The sequence below is a fragment of the Clinocottus analis genome, unplaced genomic scaffold, assembly GCF_023055335.1.
Source record: "Clinocottus analis isolate CAN_PGR_092001 unplaced genomic scaffold, fCliAna1.0.p SCAF_9, whole genome shotgun sequence".
Classification (NCBI taxonomy): domain Eukaryota; kingdom Metazoa; phylum Chordata; class Actinopteri; order Perciformes; family Cottidae; genus Clinocottus; species Clinocottus analis.
The window spans coordinates 1,749,258-1,762,500 of NW_027176251.1; the positions used below are offsets into that span (position 1 = coordinate 1,749,258).

At 50.8% G+C, this 13,243-nt stretch overlaps 1 protein-coding gene across 1 annotated transcript in view; it reads right to left on the reverse strand.

Annotated features, from left to right (window-relative positions):
- Window positions 1–331: 331 nt before the first annotated feature.
- si:dkey-22o22.2 (neural-cadherin) overlaps window positions 332–13,243 on the reverse strand; it is a 54,597-nt gene continuing 41,685 nt past the window's right edge. Inside the window, exons 18-34 of the mRNA XM_068569701.1 lie at window positions 13,011–13,243; window positions 11,236–12,235; window positions 11,026–11,119; window positions 10,127–10,311; window positions 9,637–9,878; window positions 8,709–8,986; window positions 8,420–8,634; window positions 7,616–7,737; window positions 7,297–7,373; window positions 7,079–7,190; window positions 6,462–6,642; window positions 5,716–5,882; window positions 5,387–5,639; window positions 5,125–5,305; window positions 4,676–4,926; window positions 3,585–3,742; window positions 332–3,392 (exon numbers count right to left, since the gene is read on the reverse strand). The exon at window positions 13,011–13,243 is cut by the window's right edge and continues 403 nt beyond it. Coding sequence (XP_068425802.1) covers window positions 2,769–3,392; window positions 3,585–3,742; window positions 4,676–4,926; window positions 5,125–5,305; window positions 5,387–5,639; window positions 5,716–5,882; window positions 6,462–6,642; window positions 7,079–7,190; window positions 7,297–7,373; window positions 7,616–7,737; window positions 8,420–8,634; window positions 8,709–8,986; window positions 9,637–9,878; window positions 10,127–10,311; window positions 11,026–11,119; window positions 11,236–12,235; window positions 13,011–13,243 — 4,373 coding nt within the window. The 3' untranslated portion in view covers window positions 332–2,768. The remainder of the gene's footprint in view (window positions 3,393–3,584; window positions 3,743–4,675; window positions 4,927–5,124; window positions 5,306–5,386; window positions 5,640–5,715; window positions 5,883–6,461; window positions 6,643–7,078; window positions 7,191–7,296; window positions 7,374–7,615; window positions 7,738–8,419; window positions 8,635–8,708; window positions 8,987–9,636; window positions 9,879–10,126; window positions 10,312–11,025; window positions 11,120–11,235; window positions 12,236–13,010) is intronic.

Genomic DNA, 13,243 nt, shown 5'->3' on the forward strand with positions numbered 1-13,243 from the left:
AGACAAAAAGAAAACAGGAAATCAATCTCCCAGCTTCACTACTTTACTATTTCCATTTCCTGCTACTTTATATATTTATATCTTTATACATCTCCAAGGGAAGTTTTGTGCTTTTTTTTAACATTTATTTGATTTACAAAATTTTATTTTGCAGATTCAGATCATAAAAACTAAATATAATCAACTGATAAAGGATGTTTTAATATAGAGTAAACAAAAGTATATAAGTATATAAAGTAAAAACAAAATGAGTTAAAAGTTTTTATTATTATTATTATTATTATTAAATATTCAGCAATAATGTGAATACATTGTTAATAAAAACCTGAAACCTGCTGATTGTTTTGTTGTGAAAGAATAACTTTAGCCGGTAGCTAACTCAGCTATGTTCCAACCATAATGTTATCTAGGTAGTTAGCTAACTCAGCTATGTTCCAAACATTACGTTATCTAGCTAGTTAGCCAACTCAGCTATGTTCCAAACATTACGTTATCTAGCTAGTTAGCTAACTCAGCTATGTTCCAAACATTACGTTATCTAGCTAGTTAGCTAACTCAGCTATGTTCCAAACATTACGTTATCTAGCTAGTTAGCTAACTCAGCTATGTTTCAAACATAACGTTAGCTAGCTGGCTAGCTAACGTTATCTTAGCTGATGGGTTTCATCCAGCGACTCTTTCTATCAGTAGAGAAGAAAAAGGAGTGAGAACTCCTCGTCGTTGCAGAACATCCTGTTACTAAACACACAGACGTCGTAGCTTTTGACATTTTTGAGCGTGTCTTCTTTCTAATTATGTATTTTCACATACTTCAACGTACAAAAATTAACGTTCTCGACGCGAATCATTTATTTGCCCCTCGCCGTCGCTGATATCGCACATCTGATGGTGTGAATAAAAATGCAATAGCTTAAGTTTACGGCACAATATGTAGAGTTAGAAAACGTTAAATGGTCTAAATCCCAGAACACATTGGTTTTCAGCTGAAATGAGGTTTTAGGGTTCAGGAGCTTCACGAGCCGACCAGCTGCTAACGCAACAAAACCAAAGCCCCAAAGCGACGCTAACACAACGAAGTATAAAAATATATTCTGTCTTCTGGAAACCATCCAGTCTATTTTACACCGTTTAACCAGCAGCTTTTATTTTTACGTATTTTTAATTTTTTTTTTACCCGCAAAACCAGAGTTCAGTAGTGCAACAGGAAGTAGAAAAGAGGGAAGTAAGAGCTGGTTGTTTGTTTGTTGGAGGTTAATCTGCAGCGACGTGAAGCTTCTGAAGGGGATTTTTCAGTTTGTGTGTGTGTGTGTGTGTGTGTGTGTGTGTGTGTGTCCTTAATGCCCTTAAAGAATAAGTTCTCTTTGTGAGATCCACATGAAGGCTTTGAACCAGAACTAGAACCCTCACCCACACATCATTTGACGTTAATAATGAAAGGAAAAAAAAGAATCATCTTTTACTCTAAAAGTTACACAAGTTCAGGAACTAAAGCCGGCGATCCGACAAACGAAATGAAACTTCAAACCAAAATAAATGAAGAGGACGTGTTGAAGCTCTTTGTGTTCTTCTCTCTGTTGCTTTAAAGCTGTTTGTTCCCACATGAAGAAGCACCCGATGAACCCACAGTCCCTGAACACCACACGGAGGAGCCCACATGGGTCCACATTGTTCTGAGGTTTTTTTAAATTTTTTTATCATTAATGACTTTAGGGAAAATAGAGCTAAACATATTTAGTTATCAGTTATTTGTCAATCTTCAATTCTTCTGGATGCTTCTTTGCTTCTTTTGTCCGACGTGATAAATAAACGTTTTTTCTTTTCTTCAGCTAACTTCTGCAGTTCTGGTTCAAATCCAGAATGCGTGAAATGCATTCTGGGTAAACCGGTTTGTTTCTGTTTGATCACAAACTAAACTGCAGAATATTTCGGAGTTAAAGACGTTGGCTTTACTCACAGTTTCATGTTTGCTGAGCGGTTACAGGTCGAGCGGTTGGTCCCGCCTTTAATCAGGGCCAGCAGCCAATCAGGGCCGAGGATTTTGAGTGTAAGCCAATCAGTGTGTTTCGTTTTTGTTGTTGCTGATTGGTCCTCAGGGCTGCGTGGGCAGGACATCTTTTGCAACCTTTTGTTTCTTTCTTCATATCATTGCACATTTTGTTCTTTTTCCATTTCTTAAAAGGTTATCTCGTGAACAAACATTGACGCGTAACTGAACAACGTGAAGCTACACGGGTCAGACTCTGTGACATTATAAAAATAAGGATTTGTATTTATAAAAGTCTCCCATTCAAATTCAATTCCTCAGTTCCTTTTGAAATGGGCTTCAATGGGGTTGTTTCATTTAGCATTTAGACATTTTCAATATAAAAATATTATTTTTTATACTAACAACGTGCGACTCATCCCGTTTTGTACATGAACGCAGCTCCGAGCCCCTCGGGGAGGCGCTAGGAAGGTAGGAGGTAAGGGCTGTAGGCGGTAAAGGAGGTAGGAGGTAAGGGATTTAGGAGGTAAGAGAAGTAGGAGGTAGGAGGTAAGGAAGGAGGTTAGGGAGAAAGAAGTTAAAGGAGGTAGGAGATTAGGGAGGTAGGAGTTAAAGGAGGAAGGACCTAAGTGAGGTAGGAAGTAAGGGAAGTAACATCCGAAACGTTCATGTGGCGAGTGACTCGGAGCTGCGGTGTGGCAGACGCCCCCTAGTGGCCGTGTGGCAGACGCCCCCTAGTGGCCGTGTGGCAGGCGCCCCCTAGTGGCTGTGTGGCGGACGCCCCCTAGTGGCCGTGTGGCAGGCGCTCGTGGCTGTGGCTCCTCTGCATGTAGGCCACGGCGTCCTGGTACGTGAGGGCCAGCTGTGGCCGGTCGTACATGTCGCTCAGCGCCTGGAACTTTGGGCCCCACCGCGACAGCCTGTCGCCCGCGAACCCGCCGCCGTCCCCGTCCTCCCCGTCCTCCTCGTCCTCGAGAAAGTTCCTGCGCGACGCGACCGACCCCAGCGAGCTGAGGCTTCCCGCCGTCGACCCCTCGCCCTCCACTCTCCACACCTGGCAGGCGTCCGGCGGCGGCGCGGCGACGTCGTGGTCCGCCTCCCACACAATGCGCGCCACGTAGCTCTGGAAGTCCACGCGGGACCGAGAGTCCGCGTAGCCGTCGCTGGCGGCGTCGTGTTTGTGGTGGTATTGCTGGTGCTGCTGGTGCTGCTGGTGCTGCTGGTGGTGCTGCTGGTGGTGCTGGTGGGTGCTGAGGTAGGGAGCGCCGAAGCTGCAGGAGGAGCCAGATGGGTGCACCTCCTCCTGGGACCCGGGGGAGGACTTGATGAGCGGCGCGCTGGTGCAGGACGAGGACTGAGAGAGACTGGAGCCCAGAGGACGCTTCAGCTCGGTAATGTCGTAGCCGTTCTGGAAGGAAAGGAGGCAAGGGAAGAGGTTTAGGGAGGAAGGACGTAAGGAAGCACAAATATTTAGAAGTCTTTATAAGGAGACCAGACTCAACGTTTTGTTGTGTGTGTGTGTGTGTGTGTGTGTGTGTGTGTGTGTGTGTGTGTGTGTGTGTGTGTGTGTGTGTGTGTGTGTGTGTGTGTGTGTGTGTACCTGGTCCTGCTCCCCTCCTCCCTCCTCGTTGTAGTTCAGGATGTTTTCTCTCACGTCCTCCCAGCTCTCGTGCTCAGCGGGGATGTGATAAACTCCTCTCTTCCTGAACTTGTTACGGCTTCCTTTCTGGTTCCAGACCGTCACCGCCACCAGCACCGCTGCACGCACACACACACACACGCACACACACACACACACACACACACACACACACACACACACACACACACACACACAGTGTTAATATGCACCACCGGGACGGTTTACTTCCTGCTCGTTTGAGGCTCATTGAAGCTCGTTTGGCCTCGCTATGTATTCATATATATTTTATATGTATTCATATATATTTTATATGTATTCATATATATATTATATGCATTCATCTATATTTGAGTTATTCAGAAACATCTGTTATTATTAGTTATTTATTAGTTAGTTAGTGGAAGAAGAGTCTTTAAACTCTTCAGGGAGAGAGGAAGCAAGGACTGCTGGGAAATGAAGTCTTCACTGGAACAATTAACACTCTTAAAAGGATGTATTATTTAATTGTATTATATTTAAAATGTCACAATGTTTTACAACTATTGTTATAGATTTTAATCGTAATTTTTTTGCATTTTGTTATTTTATTATCTCGCTCGTCTCAAATTAATTTGTTTTGCTTTTATTAATTTAGTTTTTCTTCTTCTTCCTCCTCTACTCCACCTCACGATGACATTCTGACTTTACATCTCTCTCTCTCTCTCTCTCTCTCTCTCTCTCTCTCTCTCTCTCTTTCTCTCTCTCTCTCTCTCTCTCTCTCTCTCTCTCGAGATCAATAATCACTAATGGGGAAAAACAGAACGTATTGATCAGAACTGTCCAGAACAAAAGGTCAACGGGGTTTCACCGGTGAACCTTTTGGAATTTTAGAATAATCTTTTAATGCGTTTTGACTGATTTCTACACTCTGCAAAATGTGTTTAAATATTAAATGTTGGTTAAAATAAGGTAATTCATCATAAAGTTGTTTGTTTGTTGACACTAGTTATTCTATCTACTCACAAAAAAAAGGTGAAATAGTGCAATGTTTTCATGAGGAACTCTCTTACCGAAGAAGACGAGCAGACACATGCTGATGGCCAGGATGGAGCTGGGGCTGAGCGCGGCCAGCCGGTGACCTTTGACCTGACCGAGCTCGCAGCGCTGACCCCTGAAGCCGTCCTGGCAGCGGCAGCGGTAGCTGTCGGGCGACAGCGGCAGGCAGACGCCGCCGTTGCGGCAGGAAGAGGCACCGCAAGGCGACGGCACGCAGCGCTGCTCGCCGGAGTCCTCCGTCACGGTAACCTGACCGCCGGGGCACCTGGGAAACGTAGGAGTCAATGGCGTCAGGAAAAAAAACAGTGCGTCGGGATCAGGAGGCAAATATCTCTCTCCTGACCACCAAGGGCGACTCCTCTGGTTGTATAGAAGTCTATACTTCATGTGTTAATGCATTCTCTCTCCTGAACACCAGAGGGCGACTCTTCTGGTTGTATAGAAGTCAGCGCGTGTCTCTTACTTGCACTCGTGTTTCCTCCACAGGTCGACGCAGCGCAGCGGGCTGCTGCACGGTCGGCCGCTGCAGGCGTCGCTGGAGCACCCCGGGGTGACGCCCCGCCTCTCCAGCACCGTCACCGAGTCATGGCTCCGCCCGTCCAGAGGCAGCAGCTGGGCGTTAAAACGAACGTCCCGCAGACAACCTGCGAGACGGAGACACGTCTCATGTGTCAAACGAGCTGGTTCGTGAGTCAAGTCGCGTGACCTGTCGGAGCAGAGCTCACCCTGGAAGCCGGCCTCCTCCTCGTCGCCGACCTCCACGCTGAACGGGTGCACCAGGATCTCCCGCCGGCTCCCCAGCCGCGCCCGGACCTCCCGCGAGCCGCCGCCGCGCTCAAGCCGCAGCCGGAACAGGTTGTCGTGGCGTTCGAGGCCGACCAGCACCCACTGACCCACGTCCACCCGCCGGGAGGGGAGGCGCAGGGAGAGGGCGCTGTCACCCAGCTGCAGCCGGACGGAGAGGAGGCCGGATGAGATCTGAGAGAGGGAAGGAGGGAGAGGGTGAGACTTCATGACCTTGTGACCCCGTGAGGTCAAAGGTCAGCGCACTGACCTCCAGCACGACAGCCTCCCCGCTCTCTCTCGACGTCATGGAGAGCAGCGTTCCCGAGGAGGAGCGCGTCCGCAGGAGCAGCTGAACGCTGGAGCGCCGAGAGCTGCCACCTCCCCTCAGCAGGAGGCGCAGCACGCTGCCGGAGGTGAAGGAGAACTCTGGGACCACTGAGGAGGAAGAGGAGGAGGAAGAGGAGGAGGAATGGGAGGAGGAATGGGAGGAGGAAGAGGAGAAGGAAGAGGAGGAGGAAGTAAATCAGTTAAAATATACATCAGTAAATTTCCTTTCAAAATACATTTTGATCCTCACAGGAAACAAAGATGAGAACTCAAGTACACAACAACCCAAGTACACGAGAACTCAAGTATACGAGAACACAAGTACACGAGAACTCAAGTACACGAGAACACAAGTATACAAGAACACAAGTATACGAGAACTCAAGTACACGAGAACACAAGTATACAAGAACACAAGTATACGAGAACTCAAGTACACGAGAACTCAAGTACACAACAACACAAGTATACTAAAACACAAGTACACGAGAACACAAGTACACAAGAACACAAGTACAGAAAATAACGCATATTGAGAAACGGCCAGTGGCTTCTTGTTGGATCCGTTCATGTCTTTATACTTCCTGGTTCTTGAAGACATGGATTACATATGACATGGTTTACTGGGACGTCTACAAAGAACACACACACACACACACACACACACACACACACACAGACGCTCACCGCTGTCACACTTGTGTCCGGTGAATCCCGGGTGGCACTCGCAGCTGAAGGATCCCCAGTCGGCGAGGCAGGCGGCTCGAGCGCCGCAGGACGGACCGGACGCCGTCAAGCACACACCGTCCGTCAGCCGGCAGCCCGGAGCGCTGTCCACCTGCTCACCTGGGGACGCCAGGTCATACACCTGAGGACACAAGGAGGCATGAGAGAGACACCTGAGGACACAAGGAGGCATAAGAGAGACACCTGATCGGACAAGGAGGCATGAGAGAGACACCCGAGGGGAATAGGAGGCATGAGAGAGACACCCGAGGGGACAAGGAGGCATGAGAGAGACACCTGAGGACACAAGGAGGCAGAAGAGAGACACCTGAGGACACAAGGAGGCATGAGAGAGACACCTGATCGGACAAGGAGGCATGAGAGAGACACCTGAGGGGACAAGGAGGCATGAGAGAGATACCTGAGGACACAAGGAGGCATAAGAGAGACACCGGAGGGGACAAGGAGGCATGAGAGAGACACCCGAGGAGACAAGGAGGCATGAGAGAGACACCTGAGGAAACAAGGAGGCATGAGAGAGACACCTGAGGACACAAGGAGACACACACACACGTTACCTGGCTGTCCACCACCAGGTTGCGGATGCAGCCTGTGAAGCCGCGATAACGTCGATGAGGAGAAGTTTCCTTCACTCCTCCCAGCTGAAGAGGCTGGAAGACATTTAGGTACCTGAGGAGGAGGAGGAGGAGGAAGAAGAGGAAGAGGAGGAGGATTTAGTGTAAAGTGTCCTGACTGAACGTCTCTGTTAGATGTAAATGGTTCTCCAGGTTCTCACCTCTGGGTTCCCGGCGTCTCTCCTGCAGCTCTGCAGCCGGACTCGTCTCCACAGTGATCCAGGATCAGCTGGACGACCTGCAGGAGGGCACGGACACACACACACACACACACACACACACACACACACACACACACACAATCTTATGAACAATCTGGGCTTTAATTCTCACTACAAGAAGATTTTATTTATTCTACGAGTCTCATTTAAAATTAGAGAGGAGAGGAGAGAGGAGAGAGGAGAGAAGAGAGAAGAGAGAGGAGAGAGGAGAGGAGAGAGGAAAGAGGAGCGAGGAGAGAGAAGAGGAAAGGAGCGCTACCTTTCCGTCGCTCAGGATGTCGAGGCGATGCCAGCGCTGGTCGGTGACGGTGGATTCCAGCATCAGCGTCAGCGTTCCTGATCCGTGGTTGATGCTCAGAGCCGGAACGCCGTTCCTCACCTCTGGAAGAGGAGGAGTCTCTTTAGTTCTGCTTTTACAGAGAAACCACGCGAGTGGAGCGAGCTAACAGACGCTCCACGTCCTTCACTTCCTGTCTGGAAGCTCTGAGGTCTGACGTCTCAAGAAGACCTCAAAACTTCTGATCTCCTCAATCGACTCCTCAATCCCTTGTTAGGTTTATTATTTATCATTCATTAAATTGTTGTATTGTAACTTGTCATTAATGCCACACAATTAAATTAATGAAATGATTAAACAAAAGTTGTTTTTACGGAGAAAAGCCATGGAGATAAGCCCGCCCCCTTTCAGGCGCGAATGAAGCGAATTAACCACATAAAGTAGAGCGAGTAAACTCATGCAAAACAGCGTTGGGAAAAAGGTGTGTGAACGTAGCATTAGATCTGCATTCTCTCTAATGTCCACCAGGGGGCGACTCGTCTTTACAGGAAACAAGTTACTTAAGTTTAGACAACAAAACTACGTAATTATGTTCAATAAAAGACACGCAGGAAGCTTTGCATTCATTACATTAGTATGTTGACGGAGTGGAAAACGTTGCAGCTGCAATGCATTCTGGTCCATTTTTTTCAACCTTTGATCTTTGATGCATTAACCGGAGCTTCTGGAGGCTGAGAGGCGCTCAGGTAAATTACAGGTGAACAACGCCGTTAGCGGTGAACTCACCCACGACGACGAAGTCCTCCGGCTCCCCGTGGTGGGCGGGGCCGAGCGGGCCGGCGTACAGCAGCAGCCCGTCGGGCGACTCGGCCAGGAACTCCAGGGAGACGCGGCTCTGGAAGCAAAGCATGATGGGAGGGAACCAGGCGTAGCCCCGCCCACCGAAGCTGCGCTTGGTCTGCTGGCACTCGGGCCCGTCGAACATGGACGGACAGTCACACCTGAGAGGGAGACGTTACCTGATGTCATTACGCGTCGTTCTGTGATCTGAGGATCCATGAACAGACCCCCGTACCTGTAGCCCAGCGGTCCGTCCCGGCAGGTTCCCCCGTTGAGGCAGGGCCCGGCGCTGTGGGCGGAGCACGGCGGGTGGACCGCCTCTCGGCCGCGGCAGCCGCACCGCGCCGCCGCGGAGGCCGCCAGCGACACCAGCGAGGTGTTGCCGGCGCTGAGCGCCACGGGGGCGGGGCTAAAGGAGACCTCGCTGCTGCAGCCGCCGGACGCGCTGCAGGCGGCGGACGGACACTCGTCGACGCCCACCTGAGAGATTGACGCCCCCATCGCCGCCTCCAGCTGCGAGAGAGAGAAACATACATGTAGAGTTTATGAATCTGTTTTCTTTTTTATGAACAGGTATCAGAAGAAACATTAGTATCTTATCAGAGAACAACATTAACAGTGTGTTCAGTTGTAAGGGTGCCTGTGAGGGACAAGCCACTCCTTCTTTTGTCCTTGTTCAGTCTGTTGCTTACCTTAAAGATGTTAAAGACCAGCAATTGTTTCACTTCATACAAAAGCAATAAGTGCTTTTCATGTTTTCCAGCGTTGTTAACGCGTTAACTTGCCCAGCCCTAATGTTGTATTATCTTTAAGTTATTTATAAGTTGTAGGAAAACAAAGAGAAGTGAGGAGTAACTTTCCTTCAACAATCGAAATGTTAAAGAGCTCACAGGAGGAAACATAACACAATTCTTCTTCTCTTCTTGTTCTTGTTCTCTTCTTCTCTCATCTGTGAGTCTTTATTCTTTAATTAGCTTCAGTTTATTTTTAATTGTGCTTTTCTTTGGTAGTTCTAGGATTCTTTTTATGCCGTTATTAACGCCATGACAATCAGCTGAGAGCCTGTGAGCCTGCATGTGTGTGTGTGTGTGTGTGTGTGTGTGTGTGTGACGCCGTTTAACCGCCGTGTTCCCCTCCTCCTCCTCACACTCGTCTTCCCTCACCTTTGCTCTGTTTGCCGCTGCGTATCCGAGCAGCTTTTCCGTCGTCGACCCGCGAGCTACGAACCAAACGTCCAGCGTCTTCTCGCCCGGCCGGCCAGCGGCGCCCGCCGAGAAGACCTGAACCTCCAGCGGCAAAGTCTGCAGGAGGTCGGCCAACGCCCGACTCAGACGAGAGAACGGACTCCCAGCTGCTGCTGCTCCTCCTCCTCCTTCAGTGCTGAAAAACTCCTCCACCGTCATGTCTGCAGGAGGAAGAAGAAGAGGAGGAGAAGGATGGAGATGAGGAGGAACAGATGTAAAAATAATTAAGTAACGACAGAAGGAAGGAAGGAAGGTAAGAAAGAAAGACAACGAGGGCGAGGTAAGGACGGAGGAAGGAAATGAAGAGAAAGAAAGACAGGAAGGACGGATGAGGAAGGAAAGAAAGACATAAAGGAAGATGATTCTGAAAAGGGGAATTTCCCATCATGCAGCGGGGCGAGGGACTCACTGTGGATCCGCAGCGAGGCGGCGTTCCTCAGGGCGTCCGGCTGCAGCTCCCTCACCTCCACCTGAGCCGAGGAGCTGACGTCGGGCCAGGTGAGGTCCGACACACGCACCTGCAGCCGGTAGGAGCCGGGCGGGGCGCCGGGCCTCAAGCTGAGCTGACCCGAGGTCTGGTTCAGGCTGAACCACCTGAGGGAGGAGACACGGTTACTTCTATACAACCGGAGGAGGCGGCGAGCAGTCAGGCCTTTTGTTTTAACGTCTGCGTGAAGCCTCATCAAAGACGACGCGCCGCGTATGAAGTATTAATATCTGCTCCTGACAAGTCAGATCCTCCTTCACTCCGTCTTTGGTTCTCCCTTCAAACTGTTCCTCCTCTTTGTTCCTCCTCTTCCTCTCTATATTTCATGGGCTTTATTTTTCCCTTTCTCTCGTCTTCTGGCTGCGTGTCACACGAGGAAAGGATCAAACGCTTTGTCTTCACGTCCGACACCAAACGACGTCGTGTTCTCCCTTTTGGTTTTGATCAGGAGAAGCTGAAGGAGGTCCTCATGGAGGAGCGAGAACCCACAACAACTCTGTGCTCTATGTTCATGACCTCAGCGAGGGAAGGTCCAGTGTTTTTTACTAGGCCGAAAGGATCCGAGGAAGGAAGCATTGAAGCTCCTTTCTTTTTATAACGTATCTCTACCTCCATCTTCTTTCTCCTTCTTCTTCTTTCCTTTTTCTTTTCCTCCTTTCCTCTCTACTTCTTTCTCCTTTTTCCTCCTCTCCTCTCTCCTCCTTTCTTCTCTCCTCCTTTCCTTTCTCCTCCACTGCTCTCCTTTCCTCTCCTGTCTTCTCCCTCATCTCTCCTTCACTCCTCTCTCCTCTCTCTTCTCTCCTCTCCTCATCTCCTCTCACCTTGGTGCTTTTCCCTGGAACTTGAACACTTTGTCGCTCCAGTCGTCGAGGTCGGGGCTCTGAACTCGTCCGAGTGGCGTTGTAACGAGAACGTCTGCGTGGAACCAGAGAGGAGTCAGTTATTATTATTATTATTATAATTATTATTATGCACCAATCGATCAGCAGTCCACTGAGTGGTTTAATGCAGCGAGCGACAGAGAAGCGTACCCTCGCAGCTGTAGACGATGAAGTCAGTGTGTCCCGCCGAGTGCGGGTGGTCGTTCCTGTCGCCGATGACGACCGTCAGCGTGCTGGTGGAGCTCATTGGCGGCGAGCCGCTGTCAATCATGAGGATCGGGAGGCGGTACTCCTTCTGGCGCTCGCGGTCGAAGGTCCGCAGGGCGGTGACGGCCGCGCTGCCGTTGCCAAAGTCCGTCAGGTTGAAGCTGGCGGCGTCCGCGGTGAGCGCGGTGAGCAGCCGGAGGGAGAACGGCGCCCCGTTGTTGGCGGCGTCGCGGTCGGCGGCGTGCAGCAGTGGCGAGGTGGCGTTCATCTGGACCCGCTGGGGCGCCGGCGCGTTCTCCCAGACCACCGGCCTGTAGGCGGCCTCGAACTCCGGCCCGTTGTCGTTGACGTCGAGCACGGCGACCGCCACCACCGCGGTGCCGGTCATGGGCGGGCTCCCGGCGTCCGCGGCGAGGACCACGATCCGGTGGCGCGAGACCTTCTCCCGGTCGAGGGAGTCCGCCACCACCACCCAGCCGGACGGGTCCACCAAGAACTGGCCGTAGGGGTCCGACTCCCTCGCGATGCTGTAAGCGAAGCGACCGTTCTGGGCCGAGTCCGGGTCGGACGCCGTGACCTGGGCCACGATCGTCCCGACGGGAACGTCCTCGGACAGCGGCGGGGACTCGTAGAACTGCGGCAGAAAGACGGGCGCGTGGTCGTTGGCGTCGGCCACCTGGACGAGGCAGTGGGCCAGGCCGTGGAAGTCGGCGTCCTCGGCCTTCAGCGTCAGGTTGAACGTCCGCTCGCGGGGCTTCTCGAAGTCCAGCTTCTTCTGGAGCTTTATCACGCCGCGGCGGTTCGCCCGGTCCGTCTCCACGAAGAACTTCCTGTCCTCGTCGCCGCCGACGATGCTGAAGGTCACGGCGGCGTTCTCGCCCTCGTCGCCGTCCGTGGCGGAAACCACAAGGACTTCGCTGTTCACCTCCAGGTCCTCCGTCACCTGAGAAGATCCAGATGATTATTTTTTTCATTCAACTTTGTGTTTCTTTACCATTTCGTCTAAATGCTCAGTTCACGCCGAACGCTGTGCACATTTTCGGGAGTTTGGGTGCAGGTTCATTCATTTTAGCTTGTGAAAGTCCCAAATACCCCAGGAAGCTAAACCCTGTTTCTGGATTCGGAGCTGATTGGTTTACTCCAACTGTGGGACCCAAAATAAACTATTCTGCTGGGATTTATTTGCAATAAACGGATAAAAATAATGACGAAATGACGGCGTAACGGTTGTCGATACGTAAATATCGATATTTTAAAAATGCTTGTTTTCTGACTGGAGTGTGGATCGACCGGGGCTCGGCTATGCTAACATTGTAGCTGCTCCACGAACGCTGTATCAGCATAAATACGGCAGCGTTTGACATGAAGTACGGCTGGGCAAAAATTCATATCACTGTATTTTGTAAGATTCTGGCGGTTTCACGGTATATTGCAGCATTTTTCTCTGACCAAACACATTCATTCATTGACGCTGGAAAGGACCGCCGGCCAACTGAACAGCTGTTGCGAGCGGTGAGCAGCTGTTTGTATGTTATGAAGCGTTATGAAGCTAAACTTGGAGGGACTTATGACCCAAGGGAATGTAGGTGGAAAAATACAGGAAGAGACAGACCGTAAGGGTCACCAAGACGGAGTTTGTTCTTGTTGTGACAGTGGGCGAGCTGTACCCAGCATGCAGTTAGGCGGTGTGAATGTGGTACCAACTCTTCGTGACTCACCTGAGCAGTGTAGAGTCGCTGCGTGAAGACGGGCGGGTGATCGTTAACGTCCGAAACCGTGATGGTGGCCGTGCCCGTCCCCGCCAGACCCCCTCCGTCCCGGGCCTCCACCACCACCAGGTACCGCTCCTCCGCCTCGCGGTCCAACGACCGCAGCACCGTGTAGATGGTCCCCGTGCTGGCGTTGATGGAGAACAGGTCCAGGTTGATCTCATTGCGGGCGTTCTCCACGA